Consider the following 24,998-nt stretch of genomic DNA (forward strand, 5'->3'; position numbering starts at 1 on the left):
GATTACTCATTACACACCTACAGAAGACAGCAGCAGCAACCCAGGCAGACAAAACAACCCAGACAGAGAAAAGGTAAAACCTTTCTAAGTAATAACATTGCTGCTCTGGATCGGGAGTGCCCCCCCCCCCCCCGCAACACCCAGATGGTGTGTCTTGCCACAGAGACACAGAGCCAAAAACTAAGGCTCTCCTCCCAGCTGAGCTTTTAACATGAGCAACAGCGGCCCACAGCTACTCTGTGCCAGGCGAACCCCACTGCCAAAGGAGAGAGGAGAGGAGAGGGAGAGAAGCCTAGTAGAGACAGAGCTCCCCACAGTGGCTGATAGTATGGTGGTCATGGGATGTCATCTGGGGATGTGGTGATGCATACAATCAGGTACTGTACTGTACTGTACACCAAATGGAAAGAGAGAGAGGGGGGGGGGGTGGATTTAGAGGGGAATATGGTTGTTATTGTAACATTGGAAGTGAACAGGGGTCTCCCGGTAAGCCTTGTGGTCAAATGCTAACTAGGGTGCAGTGTTGCCACAGAGCAAACAGAACAGAGGAGAGACAGGGGAGATGAAGGCTGCTGGCTAATCAACTCTCCAATCAGTTTGGCATGGTAATCATCATGACTCCTTGTGAGAATACAAATCAAATGAATTACATATGAACATCCCAGTCCTATTTCTCCTCTCATAAGAAAAGTTAATTAAGAAAGTAATAATTCAATTAAAATGTCTTGTTCGTATCCCATGTCTCTCTATCTCATTCTGTCTCTCTGTTTTTCCATCTTTCTCAATCTCCCATTTTCTCCCAATAGGGAGAATGAATTTGAGTGAATAGAGAGAGATTTGATCAGAAATCAATGCAATGTTATTTTCTTCTCCCTATATAAAATAAAACATTTATTCAGTATGCATGGAGAGCAGTGTTGGTTGTTCAAAACAGGAGTTGAGCTGAGCCAAACTACTTCAGGGAGTCTCTCTTGCCCCTGCAAATAGCCGGAAGTTTGCACACTGTTTACCTAAAGGTATGCATGAAGGTCAATAAATAAAGGTAAACAAATGAATTAATCACAAGCCTCAACGGGACTGAGATTTCTCAGCTTGTGAATGGATGAATAGAGGGAGGTTGGCTGGGAGATTAAAGGCTGTTTCATTCAGCTTGGCCGAGGCACTGAGCCCAATGAATAAACTGGCCTTCACCTGCCATGGCAATAGTTCAGAAGGAATTCATGCAAGACAAATACATGACAAATAGGAAAAGGGCTAAGCCAGGACACAGGCCAAGTAAAAGGCCACGGCAAACCACAGAACAGGGATGGCCAGTAATGGTTATGGAGAGCAGCAATGTGTACAGGCTTTTGTAACACTGAATTCAACACTAACCACCTAATATATGCTCTTAAAATAGTCCAAGGTTAGTTGAATCAGGTGTGTAAGTGCTGGACTGAACAAATACCTGCATACATTATGGAACATGGCACAGAGGCTCAGGGGAGGGAATGATCAGATCTGCCAGGTTTTGTTTGGGTAGCCAGATTCCCAGCTGCAGCAGTCAGAGCAGCAGTGTTTTACAGCACCTGTTCTCATTCTCCTAGCTGTCCCCACAGCATCCCGTCGAGGGTCCACAAATCAGTCGTCGGTACTGGAGAGGGGTGGACAGGTAGAGACACTCTGCTGTCTCTGTCCCCGTTGCTGTCACTCATCCCCATTTGTTCACTACACTGCCAGTTGTTCTGTCATCAGTCATTTTCATAGCTGGGGCACGAGTGTCTGTCTCGGTCCCCCCATCTAGCAGAGATAGTGGTGTCTACCTCCCTCCCTTCTCCAACCCCCTTCTGCCTGTCTTCATATGAGAGTGATGGGTGAAGAGTTTGTCGTTGAACTGGGTCAAACATCTCTCTCTGACTTTTCAAGCTTCCCTGATTCCCACCCTGGGAATTTCAAAGTTAAAAAAAAGCACAGTAAAGACTCTGAGTCACCTCTTAAGCCTCCCATCTGCCAATCCTCCTCCCAGCCCAACATGTGGAGACTTGTGTGTTCTAGCCAGAGGGGAATAGCAAACAGGGGAATATAATAGGGAAGTCTAACTAGAACTAGGAAAAACATCAGAGGTTGTTGAGCATATCTATGAATGCTGATCTTCAGGACGAACAAACTCTGCTTTTCACGGATATTGAAGGGAATTTGTGTAATCATATGCATACATTGTAAGTATCAGCTTTGAGCTTTGATTTGGCTGTATAGAGAAATAGAGAAATGCTTGTTACGTGACCACTCCTTTCACATTCCTTTCATTCTGTACCAAACATGGTTGGTTGACCTACAGTATATTGGTTTGCTTCAGTTTTTTGCATTTCTAAGCACAAGGGAGTTATGCGTCATTGTAAGTGATTAGTAGTTCATAGATAGGTAGTCTCTATTCACATTTGTGTATAAAATAAATGTTTGATACAGAACACTGCTCATTGATAATTGGTCAAAATTAGTTTAACTCTGGCTAATACTATTATCGATTAATGAATCAATAATCAGAATGGATGACCAGTGTCTTCTTAAACGGCTGCAGATTCTGACTGCTGAAGTTATGAGATTTCCTGTTTCTGTCCCATCATTCATAGCAAAACTGGCCGGTTGCTGTTCTGCTTCTGCATTTTTCGGCACAAAAACATCTCTGACTAGACAGGCTTCCTGTGCTCTCTGTTGCCTCTCTGTCTTTCTCCCTCATTTTAGATCAGCTGTTTCCATCATCCCTCTCTCATGTTAGAAGGTCTGATATCAGGTGAAGGGGCATGTACAGGAAGTAAGTCTACATTCTGTTCTGTATAAATGTAAACCATTTGAACATCATCATCATCATCATCATCATCATCAAAAACAAAACAATTAAGAGTCTCTAGGCTTTTTTGTTGTTTTTGTAGGGCCCCCAAGCCCCCCATCGATGAAGTTGTGTCATGGCGGCTGTCCCTCAAAAAACTTCAGGAGTCTAAAAGTAAGACAATGTACTCTACTCTCTCTCTCTACTACTATTGATACTGTTGATTGATAATGTTGATACAGTCCAACCAAAACATGTGCAGGGAAGTGGTACCAGTATAAGCCTAAAGTCATTGGAACAGGGGGGACAAGCTGGCTGTCGTTGTACACATTTTGTCTTGTGTCGATTAGAGTCAGTTCTCCAGCTGTGATTTATGTTAAGCAATTAGTGTGAGTAATGTAGGCGGATGCAGTTTTCTGTTTGTTTGTATTCCCAAAAGACTAATGAAAAATGGCACACCTGCATGGTGTAGTAGGCTAAGCAATTTGAGAAGGAACAGTAGGCTACAGGACACAAAGGACAATTATTCTCCCATAAGACATCTGCAATGGTTCACTAACATCTAAAACATGTTTTATGACATTGTACATGTTGTTTTAGGCAACAAAGGTTATTCTATTGTTTGCTATTTTACCTGCATTGGTCAGCAACTGTAAATGTCCCATTTTAAAATGGAAGCCCAGAACATCTGTTGGTGAGCTTGAAAAAGCATCTCTTTAATAACTCCCTGTCAATTTCCTGAATCAGTTTGACAACTTTGTGGGCCAGCCTGCTCTCTCTAACTAAACCTGCGTTCTGCAGGTCATGGTCAGTGGCCATGCTTGCATGTGTGTGCCTGCCTGTGTGAATGTGTGTGTTTCTGTCTGTAATTGTAAGTTCACACCATTTCCTTTTTCTGTCTCTACTGTGTAGCAGGGCAGCTGGCCTTCAGAGAGTTCCTGAGGACAGAGTACAGCGAGGAGAACATCTTGTTCTGGCTGGCCTGTGAGGAGTACAAGACCATCACCTCCAGCAATGAGATAGCTGTAGCGGCCAAAAGGATCTACACAGAGTTTGTACAGGTCGACGCTCCCAGACAGGTACGTAAAGACATCAGGCGGAATGGTGTAGCTTAATCTTCTTTCCCCGTCTCACTTTCTTTAATTTAATTGTTTTGATCGTTAGCTCTCCCCCTCAAGCTGTCTCTCAATCATTATCTCTATGTATACCTCTCTCTGTCCAACATAATGGCTGCACAAAAGACAATGTTTCATTCAATACTCAATTCCAGATAAACATCGACTGTGGGACCAGGCAGGAGATTACAAACAGCATGTCTCAGCCGACCCTGAGCTGCTTCGACAAGGCACAGAGACTGATATACAAGCTGATGAAAAAGGACTGTTATCCCAGATTCCTGAAATCTGAAATCTATCAGGGTCTTTTAGAACCGTCAGAAGCCAGCTGAGATTCCAGAACCAGGCGGAGAATAATACCTGTCAACAACCAACAGGCTGTGGGCTGACAGTGATTCAACTCTCTCCTCTCTAACTAGCTGCCCATGTTAGTTCAGCATGGTTTAACTCTGGGCTGGAGCACAAAACACAGGGCCCATGCTCTGTAGTCTCTCTAATGATAGTTCATCATCTAGCTCAGTGGCTCCCAATCCTATTCTGAGGTGTGGCCAACGAAAATATTTTCATCGTAAGGCGGGATACTCTCTCCATATAAATATGCTAATATTATATATAATAATAGATATGATTACATATTTTACACAGTACTGACTTTATTTACAGTATAAAGCATTAAGTATGTTTTATAACTTATTATTATCCATTGATAATCAATGGATTGTTACTTTGAACTGTAATAGTTCATAGTATTCTCCTGATGTCAATGTAAACTAGGATATTTCAGACTTGCCATTAAAGTCATTAAAATACATTCAAAGTTTCAGTCTATTTGTTAATTTACAGTGCCTTGCAAAAGTATTCATCCCCCTTGGCGTTTTTCTTATTTTGTTGCATTACAACCTGTAATTTAAATGGATTTTTATTTGCATTTTATGTAATGGACATACACAAAATAGTCCAAATTGGTGAAGTGGAAATTAAAAAATATCTTGTTTCAAAAAATTTGAAAACATAAATAACGGAAAAGTTGTGCGTGCATATGTATTCACCCCCTTTGCTATGAAGCCCCTAAATAAGATCTGGTGCAACCAATTACCTTCAGAAGTCACATAATTAGTTAAATAAAGTCCACCTGTGTGCAATCTAAGTGTCACATGATCTGTCACATGATCTCAGTATATATACACCTGTTCTGAAAGGCCCCAGAGTCTGCAACACCACTAAGCAAGGGGCACCAACAAGCAAGTGGCACCATGAAGACCAAGGAGTTCACCAAACAGGTCTGGGACAAAGTTGTGGAGAAGTACAGATCAGGGTTGGGTTATAAAAATATATCAGAAACTTTGAACATCCCACGGAACACCATTAAATCCAATATAAAATAATGGAAAGAATATGGCACCACATAAAACCTGCCAAGAGAGGGCCGCCCACCAAAACTCACGGACCAGGCAAGGAGGGCATTAATCAGAGAGGCAACAAAGAGACCAAAGATAACCCTGAAGGAGCTGCAAAGTTCCACAGCGGAGATTGGAGTATCTGTCCATAGGACCACTTTAAGCCGTACACTCCACAGAGCTGGGCTTTACGGAAGAGTGGCCAGAAAAAAGCCATTGCTTAAAGAAAAAAATAAGCAAACACGTTTGGTGTTCGCAAAAAGGCATGTGGGAGACTCCCCAAACATATGGAAGAAGGTACTCTGGTCAGATGAGACTAAAATTGAGCTTTTTGGCCATCAAGGAAAACGCTATGTCTGGCACAAACCCAACTCCTCTCATCACCCCGAGAACACCATCCGGTGAAGCATGGTGGTGGCAGCATCATGCTGTGGGGGTGTTTTTCATCGGCAGGGTCTGGGAAACTGGTCAGAATTGAAGGAATGATCGATGGCAATAAATACAGGGAAATTCTTGAGGGAAACCTGTTTCAGTCTTCCAGAGATTTGAGACTGGGACGGAGGTTCACCTTCCAGCAGGACAATGACCCTAAGCATACTGCTAAAGCAACACTCTAGTGGTTTAAGGGGAAACATTTAAATGTCTTGGAATGGCCTAGTCAAAGCCCAGACCTCAATCCAATTGAGAATATGTGGTATGACTTAAAGATTGCTGTACACAAGCGGAACCCATCCAACTTGAAGGAGCTGGAGCAGTCTTGCCTTGAAGAATGGGCAAAAATCCCAGTGGCTAGATGTGCCAAGCTTATAAAGACATACCCCAAGATACTTGCAGCTGTAATTGCTGCAAAAGGTGGCTCTACAAAGTATTGACTTTGGGGGGGTGAATACATTTACATTTTAGTAATTTAGCAGACGCTCTTATCCAGAGCGACTTACAGTTAGTGAGTGCATACATTTTTCATACTGCCCCCCCGTGGGAATCAAACCCACAACCCTGGCATTGCAAAGGCCATGCTCTACAAACTGAGCTACAGGAGGGAATAGTTATGCACGCTCAAGTTTTCTGTTTTTTTGTCTTATTTCTTGTTTGTTTCACCCCAAAAAATATTTTGCATCTTCAAAGTGGTAGGCATGTTGTGTAAATGAAATGATACAAACCCCCAAAAATCCATTTTAATTCCAGGTTGTAAGGCAACAAAATAGGAAAAATGCCAAGGGGGGTGAATACTTTCGCAAACCACTGTATGTGTTGTTTCTGTCTATGACAGGAATTCAACAAGCCAACTCAACGCAGTGCTGTGTGTGCAGGTGTATGTAATTAGGATTCAGAAGTCCAATCCAACACAATCAGTGCAGCTTCAGCTGAGGTCATAGTCTCTGTCTATCAGTCGTACCCTCATGTTGTTCCTCTTTATCTCTCAGACCCAGAGCAACCCCAAACGCTCTGTTCCCTAGGCAACCAGGCCAGTGGGCCATCTTTGTGACCTCTCTCTCCCATCTCTTCCTCTCTCTTGTGTGTTGTGTTTTCACACATTGTACAGTGTGATTTCATGTTGTCTACATTAATATGGCCTCTCAGTGTTATGTGTAACACCAGTCCTGGTGTGTATAGTTTCTCCCCAGCAACGTCTGTGTACGCTATCCCTGATGCAGTGAAAATATATATATTTTTTAATGAAGTAAGCTTTATGCAACATCTTTTTGAGTACGGACCCATCACACCTTTTATATCTCCACAGCATGAGGACATGAACTCTAGAAGGATCAACCACCTGCCTCCACTGCAACACACCAGACACCTCCTTTCCTCCACACACCCCCACAAGGATATACACCTGGTATCTTCCACTAGTAAACATAGACACAATTAAATGTAGCGCATACCAACCTGTTCTAGAATACGATACCATGTTCATGGCTTCCCTCAGTGAGTCCGACCAAACTTATGTGTTGCTGGTATACATCAGTCCCTGCAGGAGGCTGAAGCATACTGAGAGTAAACAGTAGGGAGTCCAACACAGCCTTCAACATACTGGACTATGGTCTTATTTCTGTCATTAGGCCTATATCTTCATGATATAGCCCCATGACGTCCTCCCCTTAGTACAAACCTGTGGCGCTTTCAGTAAACATTTATGTCCATTCATATCAACAAATGTAATCACTGTAATCACTGGACATCTTTCCAATTCGCTATATTACATGAAAGCCATGTCTCTGAAACGCTGCCTGAATCAGATGTATTCATTAGCTCTGAAATGGCATGTGGTTTTCTGTTTTACAGATGCATGAAAATAAATAGAGTTAGGATTATTATGTGGAATGGTGTTGCCTTTCCAGGAATACATTGGGAGAATATGATGCTGATGTTTCTGCCATAAAGCAGGTGGTTCTACAATGCGACCCATCTGTTACTAAGGCTCTAAGTGTGTGTGTGTGTGTGTGTGTGTGTGTGTGTGTGTGTGTGTGTGTGTGTGTGTGTGTGTGTGTGTGTGTGTGTGTGTGTGTGTGTGTGTGTGTGTGTGTGTGTGTGTTTGTGTGCGTGTGTGTGTGTGTGTGTGTGTGTGTGTGTGTGTGTGTTTGTGTGTGTGTGTGTGTGTGTGTGTGTGTGTGTGTGTGTGTGAATGTCTGAAAATATCTGAAACCTTACCTCTTCTAAGAGGATCTTAAATAATCCCACTGCACCCCCCCCCCCCCCCCCCCCCCATTTTACTATGATATCTTACGAAGGTCCTGAACCTCCCCATTTGTAACATTTCTACTGATATTGCCCTAAAAATAAATACTTTACCCAAGAGTGTAATGATATTTCCCATTGACTATCGTGGTTTTTCAGATCTCCTAACAATACAGTTTGCAGGTCCATCTGAACCCTGATATTATGACATAACAACCATTCCTGGACCTGACTCCAAAAGCGAGCCATCGATGGACAGTACCAATAAATATGTTCTATTTATTCTGTTTCCTCATGGCAGAGTCTGCACAAGGCTGACTGTTCAATGCCCAATAAATATGTTGAGCATTCTTTATGTAGCAAGTATTTTATATAATAGCTTAAATTGAAACAAACAGATAGATGTGTCATTTGTTGTTTTATATGTCAGTTCATAGACCCGATTCCAAGGTATTGGGACATCAAAAACCTGTTGAAGTTGAGGACTCAAGAGAAAACTTAATCAGCATACATGAATACTTTTGTCACTAATCCCTTAATTTCTTGCCCCTTAATGTTATCATTAGATTTTTTATCAATATCAAAAATAACTTTATATCGCTGGTTTCAAACTTCCAACCTTCAGAATCAGAGGCAGATGCCACAATGTTCTAGCAAAATCGAAACCTACTTGAAGGTAACAGTGCTCACTGTTGCCCCCTAGTGGTCGTTTCAAGGTCATCTCCCGACCTCCTCACACATGGATGGACATCGAATACTGACTTGTGTCACAGGTGACCTGGCTAAATAATTAAGTATGGTGACAGAGGGCAACCTTGTTTTACGCCTCTTGAAAATTCAAAGTTCTCAGAGAAGTAACTTTTATTTATTATTTCACATAAAGGATTGCTGTACATTACTTTTACCCATCTTATGAGATTATACCTGGTTTCCCTGCATTCTCATAGCTTTCCATTATTTCTAGTAGTTGTCTAATGTTGCTAAATTACTCAAATGGAAATGGAAAGAAATCCTAACTGTGAGAAGGCAGCAATTTAATCCCATTCCATCCCTATTCTGATAGACCCCTGTGATGGCTGGGCGCTGAGTTGGGGGGCGGAGAGGGAGGGGAGGGAGGTGGTGATGCCCCAGCAGATAGGCCTACTCTGCTGAGGAGATAACTCCCTGGGACTTTTGGTCTGGTAAAGTAGCAGCGGAAGAACTCACGGAGGGAGGGAGATAAGGTGTCTGAGACTCTGCTGAGTCCCACAAATTGTCCCTGGTCCTGACTGGGGAAGGCTGAAGTCCTTTCACAGCTTACCTCCTGCAGTAGGGCTTCCTGCACTCTAATACCAAGCTTTAAAGGTTTAGAAATGGGTTTCTTACATTATCTGGGAACATACCTTATCCCTAGTTCCTTCTGAACACCCCATTCTGAACACACACACACACACACACACACACACACACACACACACACACACACACATACATACACACACACACACACACTCCTCTCTTCTGATTCCCTCACCCCAGATGCTGCTTTGACAGTAAAGGTTAACAGATCAGTATCTATGATGAAGGGTTTGCAGGTTTGTTTGGTAAGTCAGTATTTAAGGAGAGTTAGAATCAATTTTTTTAAATGTATTTTTTAAATCATATTTGCTCCCTTCTCAGCATTACGACTCCCGAGTGGCACAGTGGTCTAAGGCACTGCATCGCAGTGCTAGCTGTGCCACTAGAGATCCTGGTTCAAGTCCAGGCTCTGTCGCAGCTGGCCGCGACTGGGAGACCCATGGGCGGCGCACAATTGGTCCAGCGTCGTCCAAGGTAGGGGAGGGTTTGGCCGGCAGGGATGTGGGTTCGTTTCCCACGGGGGGCCAGTATGAAAAAAACAACAACAAAAAAACATGTATGCATTCACTAACTGTAAGTCGCTCTGGATAAGAGCATCTGCTAAATGACCTAAATGTAAAAAGTACTCTACTACTGAAAGTACAGCTCGGTTTCTTATTCATATCCACTAGATGGCAGCAAAGACGCCATTTCAAATGCACCATGTTACAGAAGCAATAACTTCTCTTATATTTAAAAAATTTTAACAAATGAACAATCTAAAGTCAAAGTTTCAAAGAGAAATTCAACTTCATGACCAAATAAATCATGGACCAGCTTATTTTTTTGAATATTTTTTTTTTTTTATCTCAACCTAAACATTTAACAGGGGCCTATTCTATTGTCTCTGAATAATGCCATTGCATAAACTCTTTTCACTTTTGTGAACAAGTAAACCAAGTCTCTAGTCCTTGCAACCACACTGTAGATTCTGCTGACCAAGGCCCGACACACATGAGGATTTGAACCATAACGCCTGAGCTGTTTTTTTCTATGAGGGGATTTCAGAAACCACAAAATATAAAACTGTCAGTCTGACTTCTCCTGAATCCCCTGTGTTTCCTCGGGTGCCAAGCCGTTTCACTTCCACCTCAGTTCAGAGGAAGTCTGTGAGGGTTTTGCAGACACAGGCACCCACCATGTCCTCAGAGCTGTGGAGAATGGTGTCCTTCATCCTAAAACTCAGAGCTGTGCAGAATGGTGTCCCTCATCCCAACACTCAGAGCTGTGCAGAATGGTGTCCCTCATCCCAACACTCAGAGCTGTGGAGAATGGTGTCCCTCATCCCAACACTCAGAGCTGTGGAGAATGGTGTCCCTCATCCCAACACTCAGAGCTGTGCAAAATGGTGTCCCTCCTCCTTGACAATGGGTGTCAGCTCGCTCTAGCACACAGCCCATATTGCTTTTACCTCTACACCGGTTTTACGATTTCAGGTAAAGGAAAGGAGGAGAACAGGAAGCCACTTTAGATTATTGGGACCCACATTAAGTCCTGCATCACAAAACTATGATAACCTCACCTATCGTCGGTGTGTACGTCATAAGCAGCAGCAGAATAGGAAGTGTGTGCACGTCCACTCAATAAAGCTTCAGCAGCACACTGGCATTTTAATGTTGCTTTGCATAGTTTGACAATAACATTGGCACTCCTAAAATGAGATTGTCCTCATATATTTGCATTTTTTCCCCAATATACAATAGTTAACAGATAATATGCCTCTTCACATCTTCTACTGTACCTTCATGTTGTAACACTATAGTAATCTGCCTCCCTGTTCTTACACTATGTAAATGGCTGTGTTGTTCCCAGGTTATTTTTGTAAACATAATTTGTTTGCTAAATAAAAGTGAGAAGCTAGTGCAATGCAACAACTCCTGCTAGTATGTCAGATATTATTGACAGTAAGAACAAAACTGAGTACTGAGAACTGAGGCAAGACTGAGACTCCTTTCTCAACATTTTGAATATTGAAGTACAGAATTTCACAATTCACACTATGTTGCTAAATTGAGTTAAAATCAGTAGCGCTTTCACAATAGGGATTGCCAAAACACTGTAATCGGAGGAAATAAACGGTTACATTGACATCCTGAGGCGAATGTGAGAAAAGTTATGTTTCTAGTCATATCAGAGATGGTTAGGTGACAGTTGATTTGAGTGCATTCTTTGTAAACCAAATTGATGTTTTATCAAGCACATCTAGGACCTCTTTCTTGGTACAACACCATCTTACAAGGAAGCACACAAGTCAATGACAAAACAATAACTTTACCAACTGTCTGCTGACACAATAACAAAATTACAGAACAGAACAAATTGTCTCTACAAGACTTCATGCTCTACCACAAATACAGCTGTTTGGGTTCAATGTACGTCATGGACAGTGGTGTGGCCGTCCCTCTCCCAGACAGACCCAGACAGACTAACAGAGCTAACAGGGTCCTACTCTATTCACAGGCCAGGCAATTAATGAATTGACTGTTTCATCTGCTGTCTCTTAGCTACTCATTATCATTTAATTACAGCAACATTTAATTAGCCAGTCATCTAAAGACCTCATAATAGGAGTCACAGGCTGAGGCTCCACTTGAGAGAAGAGAGAGAGAGAGAAAGAGAGAGAGAAAGAGAGAAAGAGAGAGAGCGAGACAGAGAGAGAGAGGGGGGGGGGGGGGGGGGGGGGGGGGGGGGGTAAGAGGGATAGCTGCTCTAAGGGAGACTTTCTCTGCTGGAAGATACAGTAGCACAGTATAGTTTCCACTACACATGTAGGTATGTCACATCAGATATCACAATATAAAATCCCTCTGTCAGGGTTTAACCTCCAGGTCATTGTCTACAAATAGGAATAATGGTATTTTTAGTGATTTTTTAGTTGCCCTATTGGGTGGACAATTACCTTTTTATATAGTAAGTCATTAAATTAAGTTGAATGAATGTTGACTTCGATTGTAAAAAAAAAAGTGCTAGAGTAATAATGCAGATTCTAAGAATTGAGTCATTTACAATTTTAATCCATCTGTCTGTATACTAAAGCAGGAAGCACCAGTGACTCGGTTAATAAAAAAGTGGTCAGATGACGCAGATGCTAAGCTACAGGACTGTTTTGCTAGCACAGACTAGAACATGTTCCGGGATTCTTCAGATAGCATTGAGGAGTACACCACATCAGTCACTGGCTTTATCAATAAGTGCATCGATGATGTCGTCCCCACAGTGACCGTACATGCATACCCCAACCAGAAGCCATGGATTACAGGAAACATCCGCACTGAGCTAAAGGGTAGAGCTGCCGCTTTCAAGGAGCGGGACTCTAACCCGGACGCTTATAAGAAATCCCGCTATGCCCTCCGAAGAACCATCAAACAGGCAAAGAGTCAATACAGGACTAAGATTGAATTGTACTACACCGGCTCTGACGCTCGTCGGATGTGACAGGGCTTGAAAACTATTACAGACTACAAAGGTAAGCACAGCCGCGAGCTGCCCAGTGACACAAGACTTGCAGATGAGCTAAACCACTTCTATGCTCGCTTCGAGGCAAGCAACACTGAAGCATGCATGAGAGCACCAGCTGTTCTGGATGACTATGTGATCACGCTCTCCGTAGCCGATGTGAGTAAGACTTTTAAGCAGGTCAACATTCACAAGGCCGCAGGGCCAGACGGATTACCAGGACATGTTCTCCGAGCATGTGCTGACCAACTAGCAAGTGTCTTCACTGACATTTTCAACATGTCCCTGACTGAGTCTGTAATACCAACATGTTTCAAGCAGACCACCATAGTCCCCGTGCCCAAGGACACTAAGATAACCTGCCTAAATGACTACCGACCCGTAGCACTGACGTCTATAGCCATGAAGTGCTTTGAAAGGCTGGTCATGGCTCACATCAACACCATTATCCCAGAAACCCTAGACCCACTCCAATTTGCATACCGCTCCAACAGATCCACAGATGATGCAATCTCTATTGCATTCCACACTGCCCTTTCCCACCTGGACAAGAGGAACACCTACGTGAGAATGCTATTCATTGACTACAGCTCAGCATTCAACACCATAGTGCCCTCAAAGCTCATCACTAAGCTAAGGATCCTGGGACTAAACACCTCCCTCTGCAACTGGATCCTGGACTTCCTGACGGGCCGCCCCCAGGTGGTAAGGGTAGGTAACAACACATCTGCCACACTGATCCTCAACACGGGGCCCCTCAGGGGTGCGTGCTCAGTCCCCTCCTGTACTCCCTGTTCACCCATGACTGCATGGCCAGGCACGACTCCAACACCATCATTAAGTTTGCCGACGACACAACAGTGGTAGGCCTGATCACCGACAACGATGAGACAGCCTATAGGGTGGAGGTCAGAGACCTGGCCGTGTGGTGCCAGGATAACAACCTCTCCCTCAACATGACCAAGACAAAGGAGATGATTGTGGACTACAGGAAAAAAAAGGAGGACTGAGCACGCCCCCATTCTCATCGACGGGGCTGTAGTGGAACAGGTTGAGAGCTTCAAGTTCCTTGGTGTCCACATCACCAACAAACTATCATGGTCCAAACACACCAAGACAGTCGTGAAGAGGGCACGACAAAGCCTATTCCACCTCAGGAGACTGAAAAGATTTGGCATGGGTCCTCAGATCCTCAAAACATTCTACAGCTGCACCATCGAGAGCATCCTGACTGGTTGCATCACCGCCTGGTATGGCAACTGCTTGGCCTCCGACCGCAAGGCACTACAGAGGGTAGTGCGTACGGCCCAGTACATCACTGGGGCAAAGCTTCCTGCCATCCAGGACCTCTATACCAGGCGGTGTCAGAGGAAGGCCCTCAAAATTGTCAAAGACTCCAGCCACCCTAGTCATAGACTGTTCTCTTTGCTACCGCACGGCAAGCGGTACCGGAGTGCCAAGTCTAAATGCACTGTTGGTTAAGGGCTGTAAGTAAGCATTTCACTGTAATGTCTGCACCTGTTGTATTCGGCACATGTTGCCAATACAATTTGATTTGATTTGATTTGATATTTAAAGACACGGCATATGAGTGTGCAGTGAGATACACGATGGGTTGGATGATACTTTTCTCGTCAATCATCTTAAAAAAACATATACTTAAAAACTGGAAATCAACCAATCTTCCATCATTAACACAATGGAAATGTAAAATGCTTTATTATCTTGAAAAAAAAAATTTATAATAATGTATGCACTCACTAACTGTAAGTCGCTCTGGATAAGAGCGTCTGCTAAATGACTAAAAATGTCAATGTAAATGTTGAAAGTGTGTGGGCGATGGAGAGAAACAAAATGGTGCAGTTTGAGGCTATGTGGGCGCTGGAGATGGGGGTTTGAGCAGGTGTGTCTGGCCAGGGGTGATGTTGTGGATGTTTGTGTGGGTCTGTATGTTGTAATTTGAATGTGTATGTTTAGTTTTGTATTTGTATTGGAGCCATTTACAGCATCAATATTTCTCTCTCAATCATGTTGCCTGTGGACTGCAAGTCGACATGTCCCAATGTCCGCATCCTATGATGCAACATCATGGCTGACTGGTAGTTACACATCCTGTGATGAAATTATTATTTTTAAACTTGCAGTACAGTGTTCTTCACTGCTGATCCTGGAGGGCCGCCTATGTGTACAGACATTTGTCTCTGCCTAGCACTAACACACCTGAGTCAGCCAATAAGCTGATTGATTATTAGTAGCCTACATGTTGTATGTGTTGGTGTCCTTCTTTACCACCCTGAACCTCAGTTCAACTAGATACACCTGAATGGAATGGATGAAAAGATTGGAAATAGAAAAAAAATGGAAAAACAAACAGGAAAACACAATTACTTCTGTTTCAGTAAATCACATCAACAGACCTTGGATGAGTATCTGGATCACCCACAGTGATCTTTTCCACCCTGCTACACACATTTCAAAATAAAAAAAACGCACACAGAGCTCAAAGGGTGTCGTTGTAGATTACTTCTGTTTAGAACCAGTCATACATCTCAGATTCATAATCTAATCTGCCCTGAGGGTGACAGGCAGGACTTCTGTGGAACATCTTGTTATCAAAGTGTTTTCCCCATAAGATACCATTGTTGTGTTTTCTCTCACACCTTTACCAGCACATGTGGAACAGACTGTTACTAATACAATGTCAACACACTGGTAGTGATATCATATGTGTCGCGAACTCTGATGCGGATGTGGTGTGAATCAAATGCAGGACACAGGAGCTAAGTCAAACCAGACTTTACTTGCATAAACCAAAATAACAAAACGGGTCTAACCAACCCGGAGGCGAACAATACGCCACAGTGCGTAAAACACTCCAAAACCGACTGCGCACAAAACAACAGTGCGACGGTACAAAATGAGCGACTGGCAAACAGCACTGCACCAAACGACAGGTGAAAACAATTACACACAACACATGACAAACTAATGGAACATATAAAGGGTACATAATCACACTAACAGGGAACATGTGTACAACAACTAGACAAAACCAAACGAACATCGAAACATACAACGGTGGCAGCTAGTACTCCGGGGACGACGACCGCCGAAGCCTGCCCGAGCAAGGAGGAGGAGCAGCCTCGGCCGAAACTGTGACAACATGGGGCTGGTCGTTGGTGTTTATGTGAGTGGAGGTAGAGTGAAAGAATGCTCCACACACACATGCGCACACGCACACAGGCACACACGTACGATACAGTACATACTGTACCTAGGGCATGACTCATCTGTTCATCCTTGTTCTAATCTGATTCACCAAGACACATCTCTATTAGTTTAGTTTTTATTGTGTAAGACAATGCATTCTCATAGTATCTACATATATCTAATGGAAAAATGAGTATACAACAAACCATTCCATCAGTTAGTTCACAACGAATCCATAGAAAATGTATGGAATTCTAAATCCAAATGTAACCACATTATTGGTGCAAAACACAAGACACAAGTAACACAAATCAAATCACCACAAAAGGTCACATCTATGTCAGTATATTCATTATTTCTTCCTGGGGTTCAGTTTTTCCATGTCAGGGTTTACCAATGTTCATTCTGTGCCACTTTGGGACCCAGCCGTTAGTCAAGCATGAGGAGATACACATGAGTTGATTCTCAGTAGGTGGTTTGCCCTTCTGTTTTTACCCCTCCATATCACACACTCAGTACAGGGGTTTGTAGCTAGTATGGAATGTTCCAAATACTCACAATAACTATAGGTAGGTGTGACCAGCTGAACTATCCACATGAGCCCACAAACACACCACAACACTCTAAGGGGAACTCAGGGGGAAGCCTCAAAGAAATGTTTAGCATGTTATGAAATTCCATATGACTGCTATTTCAGTGAGTCTTTCTATTCTTATCTATGGCTAGGGTAACCAAAACCAAAATAAAGCAGCAATAAGCAGATCAACATAATCTGAGTCACAAGCCTTGTTGCAATAGGTGAGAATGTCCGACCACTCACAGTTTTACAGACACACCTTGGTAGGACAGTATGATGGTTACCCATTCAGATGTTTGAGGAGAAAGACATTGCCATGGTCCCTTTTTCTATGACTGTCACGCCCTGGCCTTGAGAGGCCGGTTGTCTTTAGTTGGATTGGTCAGGGCGTGAGGATCTATGTTAGAATTTCTATGTTTAGGATCTAGATGTGTATTTCTAGGTTTGGCCGGGTGTGATTCCCAATCAGAGGCAGCTGTTGCTCGTTGTCTCTGATTGGGGATCATACTTAAGTAGCCTGTTTGCCTACCTTAGTTGTGGGATCTTGTTCTGTGTTAGGATTGTATGTGTATAGCCTGAGGACTTCACGTTACGTTGTTTCTTGTTTTGTTTATGTTTATTGAGTTTAATAAACATGTACGCTTTTCACGCTGCACCTTGGTCTGACCCGTCTCTCAACGTTCGTGACAATGACATATTATTCCCCCTCTTATGTTAACAAAGTTACCATTCAGAGTAAATGACAGATGTTCTCACAAAGTTCTATGTGGAGGAGTATAGCTGTGAGTAAACCCTGACGATCATATTAAAGTGGACAGACAGACACTGCTCCTTAACATCTTCCTGTTTTACAATATGGTCACTTCCTTTCACTGGCATGCAATGTCTTCAGAGGGAATTATTATAGTGTTGAATCATGAAAGATGTGTCTTCATAAAGTGTGATTTAGTAATATATGTACTATTTATACTATAAAACATAAACACTGTAAGAAATATCTCTCAAAAGTTCCATTATATTGATGATCGGAAAAACGTCGGAATAAAGTGGGGGAAAATGTGAATTTGAAATAGGAATTGTACAGGAATGTAAATGTCCTAGGGGAGTTACGGTAAGCTGTGTGTTTATACCTGAGGTACAGTATCTAGGGGTGGCCTGCACCAGCACGTCCCAAATGTCACCATAACACACCTCTCCTGAGATGCTAAATACCTGCCTATATGGTGTACTAGGAGGAAACACTGTCAATTATGTGAAGATGCCCAAACTATTATTTTCAAAGATACGGATCAATGAATTTAAGGATCTGCTGCAAAGTATGACACAGACAAGAAGTTAAGCTAATGTAAACATCTAGGAAAGGGGCCTTTTAAGCATTCAATACATACAAACAGGAGCAAAAACATGATGTAATACTTAAAAATACAGTAAATGTTTTATATTTACACCAATACAGAAAAAAAGAGAAGCTGTTGGTAATATATCATAGATCAGATCTTAATTTATACTACTTCTTCAATTTCCACAGGATCGATATCCTTCTAAGACAGAAAAAATACATTCAGTGTCTTCTGGTACAGATGATAAATGATGACTCCTTTTCTACAAAAATCAAGTAAGTACAGCAACAGTAGAGACTATTTCACAACAATAACATGTCAAATAGTAATATTGATTTACAAAACCCATCTAATCCAAAAACGTGTTTTTATCTCTTTTTTTTGTTGTCAAGAGGACAGTAGAAGAATTCAACCAACTCTTGAGAAAGTGTTGAAGGACAAAAGTAAGGACAACTGTTTTAACTACATTCATTATCTTCAATAGTACAGTCTCATAGGACCACCTTCTGACTTTAGCATTCTAATCCCACAGGGTTCTTTGCAGCCTTCAGATCCTTCCTGCAGTCCGAATTCAGTGAGGAGAATATTGAGTTCTGGCTAGCATGCCGAGACTACAGAGAGACCACCTCACCGGCCGACCTCTTCTGGAAAGCAAAAGAGATCTACCAGGAGTTCCTCCATCCCCAGGCCCAGAGACAGGTCAGTTAGTCAGCCTACGCTTCAGCTTTCACCTTGGTAGTAGCAGTTATCCAAATGCTAACATATTACAAGCTAAAGTAGCATACCCACAAATGTATCTATAATTCCTAAAGTGTGACTAGATAATACCATGTACTTTGCTGATGTGGGAAAATGACTATTTCGTAGTAGAGATAGCAAGATGATGGGCAAAGATAACAGCCTCTCATCAGAATCATTTGACAATCATTGCAACTTTCTGACGTGAGAAAATCCCTCCTTCAAAATACAGATAGGAAGCAGATGGGACAAGATATGATTTGAGCAAGCTCACACAGTGAATGAATTGTCAAGCTTAGGGTGGAAAGATGACCATATCGTTTAGCTCAGGCCTTTCATAACATTAGCTGCACAAATGTGCGTCAAACTTTCCCTTCACACTCATTGTCAAGGTTTGTGTTTCGCCCCTACAGATCAACGTTGACCAAAACATCCGTGAGAAGATAATAATATGCCATTTAGCAGACGCTTTTATCCAAAGCGACTTACAGTCATGCGTGCATAATTTTTTTTTTTTGTGTGTATGGGTGGTCCCGGGGATCGAACCCACTACCTTGGCGTTACAAGTGCCGTGCTCTACCAGCTGAGCTACAGAGGACCAAGATCAAAACATACTTGAAGTCTCCTGGTCTGTGCTGCTTTGACGAGGCAGTGAGACATGTGTACAGACTGATGGAGACAGACTCATGCCCCAGGTTCCTCAGGTCAGACGCCTACCTTGGGCTCAGACGCAAAGCCAGGACCCTCTGGTAGAGGTCAGGGGTCAAAGGTTTCACCAAGTCCAAACAAGGAGGATGACCAAGGGAAATGACTTATGAGTTGTAGAAGAAGAAGAAATTAATATAAAGTATGGAGAAGAATTAGAGATGAGTGGTGACAATGATTCAGAGTACTAAACAGTACATTCATTCAAACCTCTAGACCACGTGTCAAACTCATTCCACGGAGGGCCGAGTAAATGCCGGTTTTTCGCTCCTCCCTTGTACTTGATTGATGAATAAAGGTCACCAATTATTAAAGACTCCCCTCACCTGGTTGTCTTGGTCTTAATTGAAAGGAAAAAACAAAAACCCGCAGACACTAGGCCCTCCATGGAACGAGTTTAACACTCCTGCTCTAGACTGACTGACGAGTCAAAAGTTGCGTTTATATCACTAGTCAAATTCTAGGGAATTGATATAGATCAGAACAAAGGTACAGGATGTCTAAATGGAAGGACTTACATTATGAATGGTTACAGAAATAACTTGCATATGGTTGCAAAAATGTAGAACTAAGAGGCTGTTAAATCTTCTATTAAAGTGTCCTTTGTTGTGGAAAAGGAACATTCCATGCTAATTGGACATTATATGTATCCGTCAACAATATGAAATTTGAGTAACTGTTATTTGTTTAACTCTGTTAATACTAGTATAGCATGGATGGATCTTGTCAGTTTCAATGTACATTATACTTCCATAAATCAGGATGTAAACGTTGTCAGAATGAAGGGTTATCATTAACTTGTCCTATGACACTGAGTAATTGTGTTTGGTCGGTGGGCAGGGAGACTCACACAAAAACATTTTCCACAGCCTGCTGCCTGCCTGCCTGCCTGCCTGTAAGGCTGTTGTGCTCACATGTCAGCTGTCTCTGCTAATTAGCCAGAGCTAGCATATCAACAGTGTCAGGAAGTTGTAAAAAATATCTCTGTCACCCTTGACGCCTCTCTGTAGATGGCTATATTCCTCAAAGTTGTGTCTTAAAAGGCAATCTAGATGGCTAACAATAACTGTGAGTTTGACCCAGAACACCCACCAGTGGATTGGAGTCAGAGGATGCCCTGATGCGTGGCAAATCACCCTGAATTTGTCCCCTTGTTAGGAAAGTAAAATCATCACCAAGGAACAACTGTTTTGTTCTGTGGCAACTTTTAGTACTACACACACTTCCTCACTCCATCTAGATGTCCAAACCGCTCAAAGACACAAATGCCCGGAGGCTAGCTCAGCAGGATCTTCAATTGAGCATTGCATGATGATTCTGAGATAAACTAAATGTTATTACACATACAAGGTTATGAATAAAAGCAGACTTCAAAGGGAATGTATTATGTGAGAGTTGTTGTTCTTTTCAATTAGGACTATTGGATAGAGGGAAGACCAGACAATAGTGCCTTATCTTGCTATTCATTTGCTCAGTAAGCCTAGAGCATGGTATAATATATTATATTAACAAACATTATTTATTTATTTTTTGGAGGGGCTGACAGGGGCTGGTGTAAGGCAATGTTCTTGCTAGATGACAGAGATCTCACCTCTCCTGTATCCCCACAGCACGCAGGCGACATCACGCCACCTTGTCCCTAACACACAGTCTGACGCTGTTTTCCTCAGTTCCAAGTGGTTGCCATAACAGCCGAAGGGAAGTGGGTAATGTGCAGTGTATTTCTGACACTGTCTGTGTTACTCAATACCGTCACTGAGGAACCTCTAGAATTGATACTGTTTGTATGGTGTTAATCACACAGGCGATTGTGGTGTGTTCATTTAAAACCTCTGGTCAGTTGAGCTTTAATGTATTAAATAAAGGTAGTTGTGGTGGTGTGGACGAGAGGGCACAAGGCACATTAAATATAAGTGGACATGTTTTGGTGTCCCTTGGTTGTGCTTGACTGCTTGTGGCCATCTTTGGGCAAGTTGAGGAGGACCACGTCAGTTACTGTGCAGAATGACAGACAGGCCATTGGACATGGCTGCCTTCTGGTAAAGATAATTTGCCAAGTGAGGATTATATGACTTTCCCTACTGTATGCAAAGGCTAGTTAGAAGAGAGTGAAAAATCTGATGTTGCCTACAGTAATCGCTCTATATTGATCAGACCAAAACTGCTGTTATTGTTTGCCAATAGAGCAAGTTTGCCTTTATAATCCATTCACAGGGGTTTTACCTGTAAACCATCAACCTTCAGAGAAAGAAACGCAACTGGTGGTGGATACAATGCTGTTGGATATAACTTGAACATCCCAATGATGTTTCAGCAGGGTACCAAAACGCAGCAAGCGAAGGTCATTATTTGCCTATCACTCTCACTGTCTCTGTCATTTGCATCTGAGCAGCCCAGATAAAAAATGCTGTGGACATACAGAGCATGCTTTTAGGGGGACGTTAGGCCCTCCCTAAAAACAGAGGGAGAGAGAGAGTGAAAGAGAGAGGGGGAGAGAGAGAGCATGTCACAGAGAGAGGGGGAGAGAGAGTGTGTCACAAAAAGAGAGAGTGCATGTCACAGGGAGAGAGAGAGAGAGAGAGCGTGGGGGCTTCCTCTCTTGCTACGGTTCGCTGGGCTGAGTCTGATGTTTCAGTGTTTCACCATCCAGCCCCTAAGCAACGGGCGCCCTGCATATAAGGCCTGAAGTGGGGGGACACCCCTCCATACAGAGAGTGAACCATCGCAGCATGAGCAGCACCAGGGGACAGAGAGTGTGGAGTTAAAACATGCCCAGCCTAATCATCACAGAGACACTGACACAAACACAGCACTTCAATATGGAGCCGGACGACAGGAGGAGGAACAAGAACCTGTGAGTTTAGTTTATAGATTATAGATTATGCAGTCAACAGCTGGGGAATTTGGAAATTGTATTGTAGAGCTTTTGTATAAGTAGTAAGCTTTATATTCAATGTAGTCTAGTAATACTATGTGTAATATACTTTCTAAATACGAAATACTTTGTATAGTTCCTTTATACAATGCTTTTACTAATGTATTAGCTTAATACTACATACTATAGGCCACATATTGTATATAAACACTGCATATGTTATACTAAACCTGTAAATACCTCCTAGATACTACATACTCAGATGTCCTTATACATAAGACTTGTTTTATGAGACGATTATGACACTTCTCTTTTTCTCTCCATAGGGGAAAGAACTTTATGTGCCGGCTGCAATGCATGTTCTCACACTCCACATCTGAGAGGTAAGGATTCTTACTCTTCCTTACACTGTCACTCTGCATTGATGCTAATTGTTATTATTTTGCAAATATTTTAATGTTCAAATACCATGTGTGTTCTTGCGTCCATCTATGGTAGTGTGTGCGGATTCAAATGAAACTTCAGGACTTATGTTAACTTTGGCACAGCACAGGCACACACGCAAGCGCACACACACGCGCACACAAATGTGCATACGCACACACACACATACACACACACAAACACACACAGGCCCAAGTGTTTGATATGTGAAAGAACTTGATAACTGTGTGGCTATAATTGTTTCTTAATTATGTTGGTTCTATGTGCCCTTTTGTCCTAACATCAAATACCAGCTTTATTTTTACCCAGATTTGATTCTAGTTTAGTCATCAAACACACATTTTCTTCCCAGCAGGCTAAGTTTAGAAGATACCCAACAATGGTCTCAGTCAATGGAGAGACTCCTCGAGTCTAAATGTAAGTTTTACTTTACGAGACGATCAAAATAGTTAGAGATAAGTAGCTAAATCAGATAAAAAATCTAACTGAAAAACAGCATGAAAGAAATGTGGAACAAAAACACCATGTGTTCCCAGGCTTGGAGCTGTATCAGTGTTTCATACCTTGGTGTGTTTTTATTCTTCCCCACAGATGGTCTGGCCACCTTCAGAACCTTTCTGAAGTCTGAATTCAGTGATGAGAACATTGAGTTCTGGCTGACGTGTGAGGAGTACAAGAAAATTAACTCTTCGTTCAGAATGTCATCGAAGGCAAAGAAAATCTATGAGCAGTTCATAAAGGCTGAGGCTCCTAAAGAGGTTAGACTGTTATGTATTACAGTACATGGCTACATGTTAGAGATCCAAATAGACGCAGTGACATTTCTACAGAAAGCAACACTGCATTTGAACTCTCTGTAACCTCATTGATGTTTCAATGTATTTCATCAACACCATCCAGATACTAAACCTCCCTAAAATGTCTCCAGACATTTAAATCTAAATTACTCTTGTTCCAGATAAACATTGACTACTACACGAGGGAGCAGATCAAGAGGGCTGTGAAGACTCCTACCCTCCAATGCTTCGAAGATGCCCAGAAGATTGTCTATGGGCTGATGGAGAGAGACTCGTACCCTCGCTTCCTGCGCTCAGACATTTACAGATCCCTCTTGGAGTCCCTCGCCTCTGACGCCATCAAGGGATGATAGGAGAGGAGAAGACGACAGGAGAACATGAAAACAGTAACTGGAATGTTTGTGCTTCTACAGGATGGAAGGCTGACCAAGCACAGAGAGACTGACATGCCTGTGTCCCTACAAAACATGGTCCCCACAATGCAGGACCACACCCTGAAACACTCTGCAAGCAGGATTAGCCAAGAGAAAAATAAAGAAGCAAAGACATAAGGAAAGGCAGAGAGGATATGGGAAACTCTACGGCGCTGTGTGTTTGAACTGGATGCTGCCGTCCTATCTGTGACTCTGGGAGTGACATGTCGTATCATAGGTGATCAGATCGTCTTTGACAGTGAATGAATCACAGAGTGAATGACGATTGAACTGAAACACAACGTCAGCGAACCATGCAGTCCCCACTCAACCGGAGGTGCTTCCTGTCTTGAAAAAGACTGTGTGTGGGTGCGTGTGTGTGTGTGTGTGTGTGTGTGCGTGTGTGCGTGTGTGTGCGTGTGCATGTGTGCGTGCGTGTGTCTGTGTGTGTGTGTGTGTAACAGGATGCCTATGATACTGTGATAAGACATGAGATGCAGGGTGGACTTTCACTAGCAGTACTAACCTACGTGGTCTGGAGGAATGTAAGGAAGGAAAGAGCATGTATACCGGCCCAACAGAATATACTTTCCTTTACACTATGAACATTTAGTCTCTAAAGTCAGTCAAGTTTCTGAAAGGCGTTTGGATCTTTAGACTTGTAAGGCAGTTAAAGACTTCTTACACTGTCTATAATTTAATAATGACCTATTGAGAAGTAGAGGTTAAGTTGTGTGAGTGTAGAGAGAAGAGTAGTATATTTTCCACTTTGTATATTGAACTTCTTTGATACAGAACGTTTCTGATTGCACAATAGAATGTTTATTAGTTAAGATTTGCATTTTGTACTATTTATAACATACAGTCCCTGTTTGGATGCTGACTTTGCAATGTTTGTAAAAAATGTAATGATTATGTAGGATGCCATTAAATTATTAAATTATTTGCAGACAAGTTAGTTGTTGTCAATCACTCCTTAGCAACAATTTCTTCTGGCTCAATTTCAATTAACAACTCAATTAAAAACCAACATTACACATTGTGATTACTTTCATCTTCACAGCTCAGT

At 42.5% G+C, this 24,998-nt stretch overlaps 1 protein-coding gene across 1 annotated transcript; it reads left to right on the plus strand.

The window, feature by feature from the left end:
- The first annotated feature begins 2,044 nt into the window (after nt 1-2,044).
- Nucleotides 2,045-23,950, plus strand: LOC311131062 (regulator of G-protein signaling 1-like). Its single transcript, XM_084163879.1, has 10 exons — nt 2,045-2,198; nt 2,722-2,791; nt 2,889-2,980; nt 3,719-3,885; nt 4,077-4,244; nt 22,166-22,254; nt 22,602-22,658; nt 23,072-23,136; nt 23,311-23,477; nt 23,678-23,950. The coding sequence occupies exons 2-10, from the start codon at nt 2,781-2,783 to the stop codon at nt 23,864-23,866; spliced, it is 1,005 nt and encodes a 334-aa protein (XP_084020005.1). The 5' UTR covers nt 2,045-2,198; nt 2,722-2,780; the 3' UTR covers nt 23,867-23,950.
- The last annotated feature ends 1,048 nt before the right edge of the window (nt 23,951-24,998 follow it).

This window comes from Coregonus lavaretus (genome assembly GCF_964263955.1).
Source record: "Coregonus lavaretus genome assembly, chromosome: 6".
NCBI lineage: Eukaryota > Metazoa > Chordata > Actinopteri > Salmoniformes > Salmonidae > Coregonus > Coregonus lavaretus.

Excerpts from the sequence above, each read along its gene's own strand:
- LOC311131062 (XM_084163879.1), top strand. Across the intron at positions 2,981-3,718 it reads AAAACTTCAGGAGTCTAAAA|CAGGGCAGCTGGCCTTCAGA; the intron begins GTAAGACAATGT and ends TCTACTGTGTAG. Across the intron at positions 23,478-23,677 it reads AGGCTGAGGCTCCTAAAGAG|ATAAACATTGACTACTACAC; the intron begins GTTAGACTGTTA and ends CTCTTGTTCCAG.